Consider the following 19777-nt stretch of genomic DNA (forward strand, 5'->3'; position numbering starts at 1 on the left):
TCAAATAGACTTTCTCAAGGTTGCAAGATGGTTGCCCCCAGGCAGCAACTGTTAGAGGTCTGCTATAGGGCATGTGAATAATCAACTTCTAACGGGACATAAACAATTTAGTGGATATCATAAGTATACTCTTTACAGAGCTCTATCTAATCCATTTCTAAAAATGTTACACCATAGATAGTAGAAGAATACATTGTAAGGGAAATCACAAATTACAATAGAATGTAATATAATTTCAGTCTATCAATTTCACAACAGAGAAGGGTCCATCAAGTTTCTCGTGCTCAGAAATCTACTGTGGCCTTTTCCCCAAGTCAGAACCAGAAGTGAAGGCAGTGGCTAATTTCTTGAGAAGAAATATCAATCATATTAAAGCATATATCACAATGCATTCATACTCCCAGAAGATAGTGTTTCCATATTCTTACAACAGAAGCAGAAGCAAAGACCATGAGGAACTGGTAAGTGCTGCTTAATTATTTTTATCATTAGCATTTCAGAAATAAAATAATATTTAGTTTCAAGAATTAAAAACTCCTCTAGGGTTTTGGCCTAACTCTACGAGGAGTAACCCAGGGGGGAAAGTTCATTGCATGACTGTAAAGCACGGGGGTCTTACACTGAGGACATGACCTTCAGTCCAGCTGATGGGCTTTCTAAGAAAAATATCGCACTCCTTGAAGGTCAAGTGGGAACCATTCCACCTGGATGTGAGCTACATGTGAAGCCATATGAGCACGGACCAGGACGAGAGTCTCAGGAATTATGCATCTGCTTTGTGGTCACTAGCTTTCTATAATAGCCACCACAGATCAAGTCTCAGCACAACACTCATCGATTTGGTATCAGCATTAGGAATTGGTTGCATGCTGACATCTCTAACTCCAAAGGGTCCTATTGAAAGCATCTCCAATTGCAGTGTTGAGGCAAGAGCAGCCCCTCCCCCTTTTTTGGAATGTAGTGGACAATACAGTAAAAGTAAAGGGAATGATAACATGCTATGATGCCAAGGAATAGATACAATTTCAGCCAAATATTGAAAGATGGGATTTCTATATATGGACAGGGAACGGAAGACATTCCAAGCTGAGAAGATGTGTTTCCCACAAGAAGTATGTTCAGGGGATTGTGAGAGTGCCAAAGTGAAAGGTGATACCATCAGAAAGTAGGTGAGGTCAGCTTGTGAAGATAAGGTCAGCTTATTTGAAAGTGAGAATAAATTTACATTTCATTCTATAGACAATGGGGTTCCATTCACATTTTTATTTTGAATAAAGGAATGGCACAGCATCGTACCCACTGATATCCCTCTGGGTTATTCAAGAGAGTGACAGTGAGCACCATCCAACTTCAGAAAAGATCTGGGTACGCTAGAAACAAATATAGTGGCACATGGGACTTATGATCTTGCTTCATAACCAAAAAACAGATACTTTTTTATTGGATGAGTCTTAGGGAGTTACTAGACATTTTACTCAAGACTAAAATAAAGTTTCTGAGAAGGATGAGAAGGGAATCAGGCACACTTAGGTATAATATTGTTTAGAGAACTTGGATTTAAAGTTTGGTGATAATTTTATCTAGGAATAGGATAGCCTCAAGTTGTTCGCCTTTGAAATATAGTTATACTTCATTTTATAAAGTTAATAAATTCCTATAAAAGGCTGATGAGAATTATTTTTTTCTTCAAGTTAAACACAATTTTCAAGGTATTATAAGAGTTTACAGTTAGAGTCACTCAATTGTGATTTCCATAAAGCAAAACAGATTTTTTTTGAAGTTAATTTATTCTTCTTGATTTACCTTTGGGTAAATGCAGATTTTTTCATACATACAGTTTTTTCCAAATTTATTGAGACATAACTGACATATAAAATTATGTAAGTTTAAGGTGTAAGGGGTGTCAGGATAGCCAAGTGGTCTAAGGCGCCAGACTCAAGTTTAAGGTGTAAAATGTGATGATTTGACACACATATATGTGAAATGATTACCACAAAAAAGTGAGTTAATACATCTATCATCTCACATAACTACCTTTTTTTCTTTTGTGGTGAGAACATGTAAGATCTACTCTTTACGCAACTTTCAAGTATATGGACAATATTGTTAACTATAGTCACCATGCTGTATATTAGATCCCCAAGACTATTTCATCTTATAATTGGATGTTTGTATCCTTTGACCAACATCTCCCCATTCCTCCCACCCCCAGCTCCTGACCACTACCATCCTACTCTATATTTATTCATGTGTACAGTCTGAGTCAATTAATATATGATTGATTTTTTTAGAAACTTCCACCTGTCCTGTTTTAAAGTTTTACATTAACTGAAATTTCATATTCTATTGATTTCAGTATCTACTGGCCAGTGAAGCAGCCCAGGCTATTGAGAATATTAGTAAAGATACCAGATAGACATATGGCAGTGGCTCGGAAAGTTTATGTAAGTATTTCTTAAGATCTTAGAAAACTGACATATTTTTAAAAATCTGTGTTTGGTTTTTCTGTATAGATTTAATTTTTCTAAATGGAATCTTTAAACAAGGTCACATGTAAAACAATTGGATTATAACAATTACAAATGGAAGCATAATAGCTATGACAGCACTGAACAAGCTATATTAACAAGTGAATATTTAAAAAGAAGACAAAATTCTATTTAGGAAATATGCTCATTGCTCTAGAGTAGGGATTATAGAAATGGCATCACACTAGTTGAGTGAAGCAGAAAAGGTAATAAAGGGTGAAAAGAATATGTAAGCAGTCCAAGGCCACCCTGTAAGGTTGTGCAGGTTGAACACTGTACACATCTGGTGTATAACCATTACACTAGTTGCCTTTTAGTGACAGTCTGTGCCCTAGAGTATACTACACTATAGTTGAATGTCTTTGGTTTCTATCACAGTGACGAGAATATGTATGTGGCAAACTCTTAACAAATATTCTAAATATTTGTTGAGGGATCCCTTTGTAGGTACAGTGGGATAACAGACAATTATTTTACTTTTTTGAAGCTGGAGGGGGAGATTAGAGAAGAGGAACAGAAAATAAACCTGTAACCAAGAATCAGCAAATCATGACCCGCAGGTCATATCAGCCCACTGCTTGTTTTTGTATAGCCGGAAAGCTTAAAATTATTTTTCAGTTTTTTTAATGATTAAAAAACAAAACAAAAGAAGAACAAGATTTTGAGACCTTTGAAAAGTATATGAAATTCAAATTTCAGTGTCAATCATTCATTTGTCTGTGGTCTATGATAATTTCATGACACTAAAGTTGAGTAGTTGTGACATAGACTATGCTGGCCATAATGCCTAAAATATTTACTATCTGGTCCTTTACATAAAAATGTTTCCATTGTTGACATAAGCAATTAAATAGTAAAATATAATGTAATTCCATTGATGAGTAAAGACAATAAAATAGGCTTATGGGTTTGAGAATGACTGCAGGAGAGAGAGGCTATTTGGGTAAAGTTCTTTGGAAGGTCTCTCTCTGTAGCTGACATTCTGGGAGACCTACCTGATACGTGGCTTCCAAACAAAGATGTGAGGGGAAAACCCGGTAGAGGAAATAGCATGTAAATAGGTATGATCTACAGGGTTATAAAAAAGACATTCATAACAATAATCACACCAGATGCCCTATTAATAGAAAGTCCAGACAGGAAATTTCCCCTTCCTTCTCAACAACCCAAAATTGTCTCAGAAAAAAACTGAGGCCATGTGGTATCTCTGTCTCTTGTGTCACTGATCCATTTATTGCTGCTTTATCTGACTTGGGTCCCTGCTCTGTCACAGAAAAATCCCACAACTTCCTTTCATAATTCAGAGCTTTCTTGATTCTTATCCTCTTCTCTACTAATGTTCCCCAAAGCATGACCATAGTGCCTCAGGGCTAGAGGAACTTATAGAGCAAACTTCCTGTTATGATGAAATCAGTCCATCTCCACTCATTCATTCATTCATTCATTTATTCAGGACACATCTATGTGTATGTGTATGTAAGCATAGGAGAATGGGTAGAATAAACAGCAAATATTGATAATGGCTGTCAGAAATATTTGCTGAATGAATAACAATCCACTGTTGATGAATATTTTTCAATATTAAAACAATGTTTCAGTAAACGCCTTTGTATTAATTCAAGTGTAAGTATTAGAAAGAAGCAAAAATGATCACTTTGTATATTATTCTAGAGGCCCAGTGCATGAAATTCATGCACTGGAGAGAGGGGGTCCCTCAGCCCAGCCTGCACCCTCTCCAAGTCCGGGAGCCCTCGGAGGATGTTGGGCCTAAACTGGCAGTAGGACATCCTTAGCATTGCTGTGGAGGTGGGGGAGGCTCCTGCCACTGCTGCTGCGTTCGCCAGCCCTGAGCCCAGCTTCTGGCTGAGCGGGGCTCCCCTTGTGGGAGTGCACTGACCACCAGGGGGCAGCTCCTGCATTGAGCGTCTGCCCCCTGGTGGTTAGTGTGCATCATAGACTGGTCATTCTGCCCTTCAGTTGATTTGCATATTAGCCTTTTATTACATAGGATGGTTGTCTACATGGAAAACAGTAGAAAATTCACAAAAAATATTAGTAACAGCCCTAACACGTTTGGCTCAGTGGATAGAGTGTCAGCCTGCAGACTGAAGGGTCCCAGGTTCGATTCCAGTCAAGGGCATGTACCTTGGTTGTGGGCACATCCCCAGTAGAGGGTGTGCAGGAGGCAGCTGATTGATGTTTCTAACTCTCTATCTTTCTTCCTTCCTCTCTGTAAAAAATCAATAACATATTTTTAAAAAATATTAGTAACAATTAAAAAGTTGAGTAAAGTTTCTGACTATGAACTAAATATACATAACTCTACAACTTTCTTATATACCAAAAATAATCAGGTAGAAAATAAAATGAAAAAAAGATCCTACTTCCTCTATATATGTACATATATATACATACACACATATTACATATAGTCACATACATATATGTGGATTCATTGTTAAATGTATATATGCATGTACACACACAATTCCATATAACCTATATATGTTAAAAACCTAGAAAATTTTACTGGTGTACATAAAAGAAGATGAACAAAAGGAGAAATCTGCCATGTTTTTTGGTGGGAAATTAATGTAAAAAATGTGTCAGTTGTTCTAAATTAATTAGTGCATAAATCCCAATTAACACTTAAATGATTTTGAACTTCATTTGAAAGAATACATTTAGTAGAAGAGCTTGTAGAATTCCGAAAAATAAGACTAATAAGAGAGAATTCACCCCAACCAAATATTAAAATACATTAGAAACCTCAAATATACAAGGAGATGTAGTATTTCATAAATAAAGCATTTCTAACCAGTTAAGAATGTTAGATTATTCAATTTATAGGGTTGAGAAACCTGATGTTACCTAGAAAAATAATTGGATTACCAGTGTATTTTTCTCCAAAATAAATTCCAGATAGAGAAAATATTTTTATATAAAAATCCAGTCATAAACCAAGTTGAAAGCTAAATAACCAAATAAGAAGAAAAACTTCTCACCATATTACACAAGGATAACACCAATGTTGCTTTTATAAACAATCTATAAATTGAACAAAATAGAAATGAGTAAGAATTAATAAAAAAAATATATATATAAACATAGACAAAAAATGTATCAAACAAAACATCCAATTCACTGGTAATAAAAAAACATAAAGCAAGACAATTTGATATTATTTTTTCACACATAAAATTGCAATAAAAGCAAAATTTCATGGATAATGTGGGAGGGAGAAGTGGGCATATTCATACCTTGCTAGTGCAGGTATAAATTGGTGAACCTTTTGAAACTATTTGACAACATGTAGAATAATTGTAAAAAGTACATACCCTTATGCTAGCAATCTACTTCTAGGAAATAATATTCTAAAGAACAAATAAGCAGTTATGTATAAACAAGGTTGTTCATTGTAACGTTGTTTATATTACTTAGAAATTAGAAAAATCTAAAGGTCTCAAATAGGTATTTAAGCTGTAACCAGTTTGGCTCAGTGGATAGAGCGTCGGCCTGTGGACTGAGGGGTCCCGGGTTCGATTCCGGTCAAAGGGCATGTACTTTGGTTGCGGGCACATTCCCGGTAGGAGATGTGCAGGAGGCGGCTGATCGATGTTTCTCTCTCATCAATGTTTCTGACTATCTCTCTCCCTTCCTCTCTGTAAAAAAATCAATAAAATATATTTTTTTAAAAAAATAGGTATTTAAATTAATTTACATCCAGCTTTCCAGTGCAATACTATGAGTTAAACATTATTTGAGCTCATCAATACATAAAACTGGTCACGACAGATATCATGTTTAGAAATGTTACAAAACAGAATGTATAGAATGATCTTATGTATGTAGGAAAAATATTAACTTAGAAAATTTTAAAAATTAAGTTAAATTTTTTTTTTTGGTTATAGCCTTCACTACAAAAAAAAAAAAAAGGCACTAAGACATTAATGGTGATTATCTCTTCTTGGTAAAGTTATGGATAATTCTAATTTTCTTCCTTAACCTGTTTTCCATCAATCTCCATTGTTTTTTACCAACAATGTATATTACTTACTAATCAGAAAAATGCAAAGCAATTTTCATTTTTAGGGAAAAAACACATTTTGTTAGTTAATTTGAAACATCTGTATTTTGAAAAGTAATTTATTTTTCTTTTTATAGATCTAGGTCCTGGAGGTCCAGATGACTGGATCTATGACTTAGGCATCAAATATTCCTTTACAACTGAACTTCGAGATACAGGCAAATATGGATTATTGCTGCCAAAGCATTTCATCAAACCTACTTGCAGAGAAGCTCTTGCTGCTCTCTCTAAAATAGCTTGGCATGCCATCAGGAATGCTTAATGCTCTTGATTTTTACACTCTGTTCTCACATTTTTTTTAATTAAATCTTTATTGTTCAGATTATTACATTTGTTCCTCTTTTTTCCCCCCATAACTCCCCTCCTCCCAGTTCCCGCCCCACCCTCCGCCCTCACTCCCCACCCACTGTCCTCATCCATAGGTGCACAATTTTTGTCCAGTCTCTTCCCGCATCTCCCACACCCCTTTTCCCCCCAAGAATAGTCAGTCCATTCCCTTTCTATGTCCCTGATTCTATTATGATCACCAGATTATTTATTCACTTGATTCTTAGATTCACTTGTTGATAGATGCATATTTGTTGTTCATAATTTGTATCTTTACCTTTTTCTTCTTCTTCCTCTTCTTAAAGGATACCTTTCAGCATTTCATATAATACTGGTTTGGTGGTGATGAACTCCTTTAGCTTTTCCTTATCTGTGAAGCTCTTTATCTGACCTTCCGTTCTGAATGATAGCTTTGCTGGATAAAGTAATCTTGGTTGTAGGTTCTTGGTATTCATCACTTTGAATATTTCTTGCCATTCCCTTCTGGCCTGCAAAGTTTCTGTTGAGAAACCAGCTGACAGTCATATGGGTATTCCCTTGTAGGTAACTCGGTTTCTTTCTCTTGCTGCTTTTAAGATTCTCTCTTTGTCTTTAATTATGATGTGTCTTGGTGTGGTCCTCTTTGGATTCCTTTTGTTTGAGGTTCTCTGAGCTTCCTGGACCTGTAAGTCTATTTCTTTCACCAGGTGGGGGAAGTTTTCTGTCATTATTTCTTCAAATAGGTTTTCAATATCTTGCTCTCTCTCATCTTCTGTCACCCCTATAATTCTGATGTTGGTACGCTTGAAGCTGTCCCAGAGGCTCCTTAACGTAAAAAAACCATTGAAACCTGTAAAGAATTTTTGTGAGTTTATTTGAGCCAAACTGTCGACATATGCTGGGAAGCAAAACCTCAACGAATTGAGATAGTGCTCCGGAGAATGGCAGGGTTACATCCGTATTTATACATGAAATTCAAAGGAGGAACATAGGTGGGTTACATAAAATTCATTGGTGATAGATTAAGGAGGAGGGATAAAGCGAAGCGGGGAAACCTCTGGGATTGGATAAAAAGCAAAATGATGAACACGTACTTAGGTGGGTGCAGGATCAATTCACATGATAAATGAAGGAATCTGCTGCATCTGTCCTGGGCCCAGCACACCTGGCTGTGCCCCAGGGGTTCCATAAAAAGAGAAGTCACAAGTTACCCAGATATCCCAAGGATATGTTATCTTAGATGCAAATAGGCAGATAGGCTCAGTTACGGTAAAGTGGACCTTGTCAGTGAAGATACAGGCCTAGGGCGTAACTGCCCACCATAACTGCTTTCAGTTTCAGTTTAATTTCAGACCATCCTTTGTGGTTATTTTAGGTCTCTGAGTCTACTAGTCTGCCACACAGGCCTTCCCTGAGCTTGTCAGGTCAGCGTGTGGCCCCTTTCGTCCACATTTTAATTTACCAATTCCAAGACCAAATCATTGTACCAGTTTCTTTTTTAAGTTTTATCAATAGTTTTGGTAAAAGGTTTTCTTATTCCTTGGTTTTGTCAGAGAACAAAATAAGCGTAATAAATAAATTCACATTTCCCCCTTTTGTTTAACTTGTAAGAAGCTAGGTAATGAGTTTTTTTTCTTTGATTCATGATGTTTGACTAACTGTAACCGGACAACCAATGGGCCCTGGCTGCTTGTCACTACTTGAGCTAATTGAGAAGAGACAGGGTTGAATCATATATGAGTGTTTATTCCAATAAAGCCGGCAGCATGGGAGAGGGAGAGCAGCAGATCATCCACAAAAATCTGCTCTGCCCCTCCCCACAAGCCAGCTGCTTATATTGGGTAGAGGGACAAAGATTATGTAGGAAAGTAGGCAAGGCAAAATGGTTACAGGCCCTGTGGGTTTGGGGGTCGTCCAGGGACTAGGACTAAATTGTTTAATTTTTCCATAATAGGTAGTTCTGGAAGAAGGAAAATGAACTGCATTCTGATGTAGGCTCTCATATCCCAGGAACTACATCTTTCAGCCAGGTTAAAATGTGCTTTCTCTCATCAGAATAGAAAAATCATGGTTAACAGAGCATGATTAATATTTTTTATAATTATAGCTAGTCCCCAATAGTCTATTTCTGCCCCTAACATAACCACCTCAAGTAATTTTAATAACTAGTTTAATGCAAATGATTAGACCCTAAACATGAAAAAAAAAAAGGTTGCCAGAAATACATTAAATATTTTTGCTTTAATTTTCAACAAATTCTGCTTGTGCCTTTAAAAACACAGCCGTGCTTCCGTTCGCGCCACAGGAATAGACAGACCATGGCCCAGAAAGTGGAGTGTCAATAACAGAATAAACGTTTCCTGTCGCTCCAGCTCAGCGTTCATTAAACTTTGTAGAGCCAATGAATATACTTACTTTCGACAACAAATGTGGCCTTTACCACATTTACAACAGCTTATTGCAAGAACTAAGAACTAATGTAATAAAAGAACAAAACTCTCCCTCTTAAAATATTTTTATTGGTTTCAGAGAGGAATGGGGGTTGGGGGGTGGGAATTAATGATGGGCAGAATCATTGATCGGCTGCCTCCTGCACACCCGCACTGGGGATCCAGCCCTCAACCCGGGCACGTGCCCTGACCGGGAACGGACCCTGACTTCCTGGTTCACAGTTTGACGCTCAATCACCGAGCCAGGCCGGCTGGGCTTAAAATCATTTTTAATTGGGAATTTGAGCTCCTCTCCAGGAATCTCTCACCAAGACCAGCCAATTCCCACTGCCGCCTCCGGGGGCGGTGGAGGGCGTGTCCACGGAGGGGCGGTGCCTGCGTGCTGACGTCTAATTTGGTAGCCGGAAGCTGCCTCGGCCTGTAGAAACAGGACAAACCCTCGACTTCCGGCGGCATTTTGAGGCGATCCTTCTGGTGCCTGGAAGTGTTTTCGTTGGCTTTTCTTACTTCCCAGCGTCTCTTTGTTGTTTTTCTCTCTACGTCCCAGTCTCGCTTGATACTGGCGAAGCGGCTGGCGAGTTCCGCTTCTCAGCCGCCCCCGGGCCCCCTCGCCAGCCGAGGGCCGGTTCCCGGGAGCCGCGCGCGCATCTCCTTCTTGTTGTCCTCCCGGGGCCACGCGCGGGGGCAGAGAGTCGCATCCCCTGCTCCTCAGAGCGGTGGCGGCGGCGACGCCTCCCGACTGTGCCTGCGAAGGGAGCTCGGGGAGGAGGTAAGCTTGAATTGTGTGCTTTGGTGCGGGTATCGGGGGAAGGCGTCGGGCGGACCCGGGCTGGGAAGGCCCGGAGCCGCGATTTTGAGCCCCTTGAGCATCCTTCTCTCCGTTCTGCAAAGGCCCCTGTGCTCAGGTCTCCTTTCCCGCCCTCGTTCTGAACCTGGTGAGTTTGTCTGAGGAGCAGGTGGATTCAGACGGAAGGGCCGTGTTTGAGGTGGGCTTGGGAGCCCTTGCGTGGTATTCGCTTTTGAATGCAGTGGAAGGCTGTAGGAATATAGTTTTAGATTTAGAAGACACCCCCCCCCCCTTTTTTCTTTACGCATTCCAGACTTACTGGGGGAAAGTGTCTTCCTTTGGTTGTATTTGGTCTCCCCGCCCTGGGAACTTAACGACGTAGCCCTCGGAGTTGAGGAGTGCGACTTGACCATCCCATTCCCTAGGGGGGCAGTTTTGGCAACTACATAGCAGAAACCCGGAAGAATGATAGGAGAGGGCCTGGTGTTTGGCGTTCTCTGATGTATGGCAAAATACTTCATGTGGCTGCAGGATTATTTGGAGTAGATATTACTTAAATGATATTGGTAGGATCTTGTCTGTGGAGTGTCAAGCTATTCAGTTATTTTGTGAGGTTTTCAGATAATTTGAACTACTTTGAAAATTATGGGCATATGCAATCTCTTCAGGTTTTTGGTTTAGTGAAAAAAAATAATTTACAAAATTTAGAAAAGATCCTCACACCTCAAGTTTTCAAAGTTCATGATACTGTTGCAGTAAATCTAAATATGTTTATGCAGTACAATCCAGGCATAATTAGCAGTCTCGTTCTGTAATATTTGAAATTACTGTCTTTAGTACCTAAGCGAAAGTATGTTGGAGAATTTTGTGGACAAAATCTATAGATTTTCAAATAATTTCCAATTTCTTAATGAAGTATTTAGATTGTAACATGACAATTTCAACAAGATACTGAATGTTGATGCAGGTACTTAGCAAATTGTGTCTGTAAAAATAGTTGCAGGGGAAACTAAGATTGGATCTGGTAGGATCCAGTTTTATCAAATACATGACTTTTACTGGCTTCCTAATTATTGGTGATTTGAAATGAACATTGATTGCATATTTTAAGATATGCAAATCCATCCAATTTCCATATCTGTAAACCTGCGGGCGGGCGGGTGTTATTTTAACTCAGGAACAAATTATCAGTGTTACTTTGTATTATAATATGCATTGCATTTACATACAGAAAGCAAAGTTGTTTAACTTACAGGTATTTGAAGAAAAGGTTTTCAGTGCTCATTACTTTCCCCATTTCCCCCAAACCTCTCTCCTTGTCATATAGTTAGAACTGTTTCAGCAGATACTTAGTAGCAGTTGAAATGCTAACTTGTGTTGATATATAAAGTGCCTTTTATTCTTTTCTTTGTGTTTTTGTTTGTTTGTTTGTTTTGTATTTTGCAGTTCTGTTTACTTCTTTTTAGTTACCAGAAAGGGATTTTTCTGTGCATAGTCTTTTTAACAAATTATTTTTTCTGCACAGTGCAGCAGTTTTATTGCCTTGTTCATACCTGTGTAGTCAGGTTAGTTTGGTCACTTCTTTTTGTTGTTGTTTTGTGTGTGTGTGTGTGTGTGTGTGTGTGTGTGTGTGTGTGTGTGTGTGTGTGTGTGTGTGTGTTTTGTTCTGTATGGGAATTTGGAGGCTGGCCAGTGGTAAATTATGTCCAATGAGACAACACTAGACCAGTACTATGATCCCAACTTACTCTTTGGCTGCATGATGTTTGTGTGGATAGCAAGATCTAGTTTGGTCACTTCTGTTCACAATTCAGTTTGGAATTGTTTTAGTCTATTTACATATAAGTGATGTGCAAGATTGTTTTAGAAAGTTCTTTTTAAAAAATTGTACCAGACTATGCATCAAATAAATCTCAATTTTTTCTTTCAAAAATATGAAATATAAATGTGAAGAAACCTAATATTTAACATAACTCTTTTTATTTTAGAACTGCAGTAGATAGGGATTTATTCTACTACCAGTTAGTACATTTATGTAGTTTTAATTGTTTAATTATTTGACGATTTACCAATATTATGCTGCTGCTTATCAGATTATGCTTTCATTTTTGCTACTGGAAGATGAGACCTCAAAAAGATGTAGTTAAGGATTGAAGAGAGCATACTAGAACTGATACTTGTTTTATTGACAAGATTTCAGTCATTAGACCTCAGAAATAATTGTTTACAAAGAGGCCGCTGTATGTTTTTTTTTCTCAGTCAAATTTTATAGTATGAATTACAAACATTATGATGTTTGCAAGTTTTTGAGGGGCGGACAGTTCCTATTTATTGAGACTGCTTTATTGTGTCTTAATGATTCAAACTTAATCCCCCATTTTTCTTTTTCAATTGAAAAAATATAATGACCTCTGATCTTTTATTAACTCTGAAAACGAAGAGGAGAAATCGGAAAATACTGTAACGATAGACTCACGAGTGTCACTCTGGTTTTAATAATGCTGCTGTTTGGGAAAGATATAATGTGAAGTGTGGTGGCAACTTAAAACCAAAGAAAAATTTGCAAACAAAACTAGAAAGAAAACCTTCAAAGAGTCTGAGCTAGGGAAGACTTTAATATTTGCATTTTAAAAAAGTTGATTGTTTCTAATTTTTCTTATACTCTGAAACATTTACTTCTTATAGACGAAGCCTTTGTAGATTTTAATTGAAAAAGCCACTCTTCCCCAGTCAGATTTGCATTTTATTCTGTTGCGGTATGTATCTTCCTTTGTAGGCCCAAATTTTTAGATTGAAAATCCTAATTAAGTCACACTAGTTGGTAACAGTTTTAAATTCATTAATTACTATATATGAGTAAATGCTTTTCTGGTGTACTTTAGATTATGTGTACATATTTAGAAAATTGGATATCAAATATTATTTTTTGTATTTGCAAGCATAAAGCATTTATTTATCTATGCAAAATCATGAATGTTTCAGTAATATTTAGTAATATTCAGTAATATTCAGATAACTTGTTGACTACCGATGAAAGTTCTTAGATAGATGATCAGAAGAATTCCTCTTTCTTTCATTTAGAAAACTCCGGTTCCTACTTTTCCCCCTTTGCTTCAGATTTATTTTTTAATTTTTTTAGTCTAGGATCTCCCTATAACCTAGACCTGGTACTCAAACTCATTGGGGCAAGGTCTGACACTGTTGGACTCTGAGAAAAGAGGAGAACACACCTTTACTTCATTGCTATTCTTCTTTAAGTTGGTGGACTCAACAGTAGCTCGAAGTAAAATTCCTGGGATAAGCACTATGTAGGTGAATCTTGAGATGTTCTTACGTCACCGTAAAAGCAGCTTTGTCTCTGTGTGAAGGAACTTCTTTAGTGGCAAGAATACAAGGAGGGGGGCAATATGGAATTATTAGTCATCACTTGATAGTCTTTAACATAGCAGTCTAAACCCTTTGAAATCTTTAAAGCTTATGTTAGGGATCTGGAATTGAAGAGAAGCTGGGAGAGTATACTTTCCAGCAGGTCAGGGAAGGAGAACAGTGCTGATCCAAGCCACAGGTTTGGAGAAACAAGAGTTATTACCGGGAGCCCTCAGAAAAACAAGAAGCTGACAGATGACCATTGTTACAAGTATAATAATAAATAGCTTGTTGTCCCAACTGTGGCACCATTGGAGGAGAGTGTATTGGGGATGAGGGCATGTTGGGAATAGGCGTTTTGAGGACAGAACTAACCATTTCAATTGATAGTGGAGAGAAAAAATTGCAAGGTTAGGGTTAGTTTTCTTTGAAGCAATATGGTGGGATGGGTGCCTCTTTTCCACATTCCACATACTAATAATAGCTAATATGGAAATTTTAAAACTCACGTGATTTTAAGTTTATTAACAGATGTTTTTAAAATTAGTGAGTGAGCATTACAATGTAATCTATATCTTAATATTTATAGTAACAAAATGAAACTTTAAAATGTGTTTTGTTCTAACTTTTCCTATATACTTTATTACATATGTACTTTTCAAATTCTGCTCATTTTTAAATTATAAAATAGTGGTTTTCTTGGTTAATCGAAGCTCTGCATTTTCTACATATTTCTCATCTCCACTCATATTGGCTTTAGTTCTTTATGGCCAGTATAACAAATGGACATATGAAATTTTACCAACTTTTCCTCTGTAAATTCACATTTGGACTGAGAATAAGCCCAAGAAAAGTTAAATCAAAGATTGTCTTATAATACTGAGTACATGATGTAGAGTTCACTGTATAGTTTTTTTACTTGGAAAATAGGGAGGAGGGGAGAGGGAGAGAGATAGAAACATCAGTGATGAGAATCATTGGTCGACTGCCTCCTGCACGCCCCCTACTGGGGATCAAGCCTGAAACCTGGGCATGTGCCCTGACCTGTGTTTTAGAAGATAACTTCTATTTACCTATATTTACTTGTGACCTCCTATTCCTTTCTTTTTGTTCTGAGAAAAATCCCTTATAATTTTACAGTGTTATCTACAGTTTTATCTACTTGCAAGTTATGTGCTATGTGCTCAGTTATTTTAAATTAAAGAATTTTACTGTTTAGCCTCTCTCTCTCTCTCTCCCTCTCCCTCCCCCTCCCCCTCTCCCTTTCCCTCTCCCTCTCCGTCTTCCTCTCCCTCTCCCTCTCCCCCCCTCTCTCGTTTTTTGTTAAAGTAGTACAAAATGTCAAAAATTAGAAGGAAAGTCACAGTGGAAAATACGAAGACCATATCTGAAAGCACATCCCGAAGACCCAGTGTCTTTGAGAGGCTTGGACCCAGCACTGGCAGTACAGCAGAGGTGAGTTGTCACTTGTAGTCTCAGGGGTCCTATTGCAATCCTTTTTTTAAAATACCGATTTTGTATAATAAAGGTGAACTGGTTGTAGGTATGTTGGTTCAGTACATTTTTTAAAAATGTGTTTCATTAAGAGACTTGAAAAAAGTGATAGGGTTTATGGGTTTGTTTGTGGGGGTTTTTTCTCTGATGTTTTATTATTTGGGGAGTAATGTATATCTCAGCTTAGCTGCAATTTTGATAGCATTTATTTTAATTTTCCACTAGCATCTTTTGTCCAGAAATAAATATGAAATTTACATAATAATATCTGTCTCTTAGACACAGTGCCGTAACTGGCTGAAGACTGGCAACTGCCTCTATGGAAACACATGTAGATTCGTACATGGCCTTTCACCCCGTGGTAAAGGTTATAGCAGCAATTACAGAAGGTAAATTGAGAATTTTGAATTGTTCATATACAATTAGAAAATGGCTTTTATAGTTTATCTAGTATAAAAATCTGAAATAAAACCATATATTTGATCAGATTTTCTTATCTTGGTAGTAGTCTTGCTGATGTAATCAAAGATAGATAAGATCTTTTTAGTTTTAAATTCAAGGCTAATAAAATATTTGCTTTAAAGTTAACTTCTTTGTTCAATATTTACTTGTTTTGACAATAGATCTTTTTTATAATATATGTGTGGCTTACTTAACCCTCCCAATTATGTATTAAACTGCTGCTAAGACAGAATTTTATTGAAATTTAAATAGGATATAATTTTAGCTTTTTAAGATGTTCTAAATTTGAATCTTGATGACAAAAGATAACCTAATGCGAACTCTGAAGGTTAAAATGCATTTGCCAAATCCTTATCGCAGTGCATTAATGTAAATGAAAATATGTATTTATATAATGATAAATGGAGCTATTTTGAATATCATACGCCTTTAATAATGGCAGTACTAAATTAATCTTTCCTAATAAAGACCTTTTATTTTTCTTTTGGTTTCCTTATGATGATTTTATTATGGTTGGTGTTTAAAGATGTAGCTTATGTAAAGATTGTCACAAAAAGTTTAAACTTGATTGGTAAAGAAATAATTTATCTAGTTTTAAAATTGGGTGTACTGATTGCTTTGGCTATAGGAATAGTATAAAAATTGAACATTAGGATTTGGAGATTTTTTTTGTGTGTATATAGATTTTCAAGTTTAATTGCATTTAATATATTTTATTGATTTCAGAGAGGAAGGGAGAGGGAGAGAGAAACATCAGTGATGAGAGAAAATCATTGATTGACTGCTTCCTGGGGATCGAGCCCACAGTCTGGGCATGTGCCCTTGACCAGAATTGAACGCCGGACCCTTCAGTCCACAGGCTGATGCTCTATCCACTGAGCCAAACTGGCTAGGGCTCCAGTTTACTTGAATTTAAAATTCAAACTGTCTGTTCACTTAAATGTTTTATATTTTCGTTTACTTGTGATGCTGAATATTGTCTTATTTGTGTTTAGATTGTCATTTGTCTTTTCTGTTAATGAGAGGAGATTAGTCTTCATAAGTTTAATTACCTGTATAAACACCTGGTAAACTATTTCAGTAATATTGTTTTGTTTATATTATTACTACACTTTTAATAATGGTTTAATTCATCTTTGAAACTTATTACTAACTGAAAAATTTTATACAGGAGACAGTTTTGAGGAAAATGGCAAAGAAATTTGTCTAAAGTGGAAAAAAATAGTATCATACTAGACTTAGCATAAAGGAATTTTTGTTATAATTTTGTTCTTTTGTGTATTTTTTCTCTTACCTGATAACTTGTATTTGTGTAATTTACTTTATTTGTAGGAGAGAAATATAGTCATAATGTGATTCGAAGAAGGAAAGAAAAGCAATGTATTTCAGATAATGCTTATTTAGTCAAAAGACGTTTAAGTCATTTATTGAGCATTCATGGTATATAGAGTACTCTGTTAGGTGCTGTTTAGGATAGAAACATTTACAATACATTTTTGTTATATGCAGAAAACTAAGACAAAAATTTACATGTACATCATAATTATAATTGAAAGGATTTATGTACTGGTTTATAATAAGAATTCCATTTTTTAAATATATATATTTTTTATTGATTTCAGAGAAGAAGGGAGAGATAGAGATAGAAATATCAATGATGAGAGATAATCATTGATTGGCTGCCTCCTGCATGACCCCTACTGGGGAACGAGCCCACAACCTGGGCATGTGCCCTTGAACAAAATGGAACCTGGGACCCTTCAGTCGGCAGGCTCACACTTTCCACTGAGCCACACCGGTTAGGGCTAAGGACTTCCATTTTAAGTTCAGCTTTAACTGTTAAAACATTTAATATAGATCTATAAAATAAACATGTAAATGTTAATTAGATCCTTTAAAGTGAGTTAACAAATTATTTCTTCACTGTGATTTGTATTAATGATTGATACATTAAAGGAATTGATATGATCGATCAACTGTTACTTGAAATAGATGTGAATATTTATGTGATTTGTATTTATCGTTTGAAGGTATTAATATTTTTTAATGGCTAAAGAGGGGCATATTCTTTAACTTATATTGCCTTCTTTTTTAAATGTTCTGGGAATATTCTTTAAAGGCAGTATGTTTTCTATCTGTTTTGTTTTTCTTACTTAGTAATGGTGTGAAATAACTGAACAGCCATTTATCAAATTTCCAATTTAAATTATAAAGCCTTACCAGTGTTGAATATAAATGTGGGTATTTTTTTTAAATCCAGAGCAGAATATAAAATCACTGTCTAAAATATTGCTATAAATCATTTCTTTTTATTATGAAATAATTTTAAATTTAAGAAAAGTTATAAGAATTACACAAAACTTCTCTATTTAACTTTGATTCTTAAGAGGCATAAAGTATTTTCTCAATTGTTGATGTTGCATCCAACTAAATACATGTGTAGATGATTATACTGTTGCTTTTAGATTAATTTTGCAGTGCCATGGCTTAAGACTTTATCTTCCTACTTTTTTGTTTTCAAATATAACTAATACAGGGTGGGGCAAAAGTAGGTTTATGGTTGTGAGTACTCAAAACACAGAGTCTACTCTTATTATTTATTAGTTATTGTATTTTCCATATGAACAACTGTAAACTTACTTTAGTTACACCTTGTATATTTATGTGATTAAATTGCTAATTACTAATTGTTTTTTTCTCAGCTCAGACATAGTTTCTTATTCATGTTACCAGTACCTGCCCCCCCATGGAATTTTAAAGTATACATTGGATCGGTATTGGGAGAAAATTTGCTCAATGATGCTCATATTATTTATGTTAATATTAAACTGAAACAAATTAATTATTTTTTCTGAAATTTAGGAGCCATGGGCAGTTAGAAAAATTATATTGAGGTTTTTGAGTTTATTTCTGCAAATATATTCTTATAAAATGATATATAAATATAGATTTTTGCTGTTTTGTTTTTGTTTTGTTTTTAAAGGTCACCAGAAAGACCTACAGGGGATCTTAGAGAAAGAATGAAGAACAAGCGCCAAGATATGGACACTGAATCTCAGAAACGAAATACAGAGGAGTCATCCTCACCTGTTAGGGTAGGAATAAATTTCCCAAAGTAAAGTTAAATTTCAGTAGGGACCTATTATTTGTGTTCCATTTTAAATATTATCTTGTGTGGTAAATATATGGTAAATGTGTATTATTGCATTACAGTGTTCTGTATAGATAATGTAATTTAGAGAGTAAAAGTCCTCCGGCAAAACTCATAATTCTGATTGCTTCACTTCTTGGTGGTAGTTAAGGTGAAGAAAATTCATTGGTAGAGCTCAAGCTGAACTTCTTAAGGTTTCTTTACCTTGGTAGGGGTCATGAATATCTAAACATATTCTTATCAGAGTTCAAGCCAACCATCATATTCTGCCTGCTTCCAAGAATGAAAAGGCTTAAAATAGAACACTTAAAACAATGAAAGTAAGGCATGGTGGTAATGGAAACTGAACTAGAAAATTTAGGTAAAGTAAAGCTCATGTGATCACAAAATTTAGTGATGAATTCCTGGCAGTTAAGCTAAAGAGAAACACAATTTATGATGTAGTAATTGGATAGAAGGACACAGGTGTTTGCTAGGAATGGAAGTCTTTTCCAGAGCTTCCCCCGTGCCCCCCCAAGAAATGTAACATTTATTGAGATATAATTCAAACTAGAGGCCCGGTGCATGAAATTCATGCACCAGGGGAGGGGGAAGGCCCTCAGCCCGGCCTGCAATGACACCAGCGTCCCTCCGCGCAGCTGGGGTCCCTCCCCTCCCTCCACGTGGCTGGGACGCGGACGCTGTGCTCACATTGCCAGGGTGACACCGCCAGGGTGCCTCCATCTTTGTCACAGAGTGACAGTCAATTTACATATTACTCTTTTATTAGATAGGCTACTGTACCATTCACCCATTTAAAGTATACACTTTGGTGGTTTTTCGTATATTCACAGTCATCCAACCATCAACACCATCAATTTTAGAACATTTTCATCACTTCCAAAAGAAACCCCATGTCCTTTAACAGTCATCCTCTTATCACTCCAACTTACCTGAAACCCTAGGCAACCACTATTTGACTTACTATCACTGCAGATTTGCCTGTTTCAGATATTTCATACAATAATGCAGCCATACAATATTTTTTTTGTGTGATTAGCTTCTTTCACTTAGCATAGTGTTTTCAAGGTTCAAGAAAGATTATAGGGTGTATTCGTATTTTATTCCGTGTTTTTGCCAAATAATATTCCATTGTATTAACATATC

At 36.4% G+C, this 19777-nt stretch overlaps 2 protein-coding genes and 1 non-coding gene across 12 annotated transcripts in view; 2 read left to right on the forward strand and 1 right to left on the reverse strand.

Moving 5' to 3' along the window:
- Window positions 1-6918, forward strand: part of CPB2 (carboxypeptidase B2) — a 73495-nt gene extending 66577 nt beyond the window's left edge. The window contains 3 exon segments of the mRNA XM_059684482.1: window positions 259-461; window positions 2357-2444; window positions 6693-6918. Of these exon segments, the coding sequence (XP_059540465.1) occupies window positions 259-461; window positions 2357-2444; window positions 6693-6877 (476 nt within the window). The 3' untranslated portion in view covers window positions 6878-6918.
- Window positions 6919-9510: 2592 nt separating this feature from the next.
- ZC3H13 (zinc finger CCCH-type containing 13) overlaps window positions 9511-19777 on the forward strand; it is a 125435-nt gene continuing 115168 nt past the window's right edge. For 2 of the 10 annotated variants that reach the window (XM_059684483.1, XM_059684487.1), the window contains exons 1-4: window positions 9515-10140; window positions 14854-14979; window positions 15298-15407; window positions 18464-18575. In XM_059684483.1, the coding sequence (XP_059540466.1) occupies window positions 14863-14979; window positions 15298-15407; window positions 18464-18575 (339 nt within the window). In that variant the 5' untranslated portion in view covers window positions 9515-10140; window positions 14854-14862. Of the gene's footprint in view, window positions 10141-14853; window positions 14980-15297; window positions 15408-18463; window positions 18576-19777 lie in introns of all 10 variants that reach the window. The other 8 variants (XM_059684491.1, XM_059684486.1, XM_059684485.1 and 5 more) reach the window with 8 other exon arrangements.
- LOC132228990 (small nucleolar RNA SNORA23) lies at window positions 11823-11973 on the reverse strand. Its single transcript, XR_009451574.1, has one exon. It is a non-coding gene; the product is annotated as a small nucleolar RNA SNORA23 (small nucleolar RNA).

This window comes from Myotis daubentonii, chromosome 2, assembly GCF_963259705.1.
Source record: "Myotis daubentonii chromosome 2, mMyoDau2.1, whole genome shotgun sequence".
Lineage (NCBI taxonomy): Eukaryota > Metazoa > Chordata > Mammalia > Chiroptera > Vespertilionidae > Myotis > Myotis daubentonii.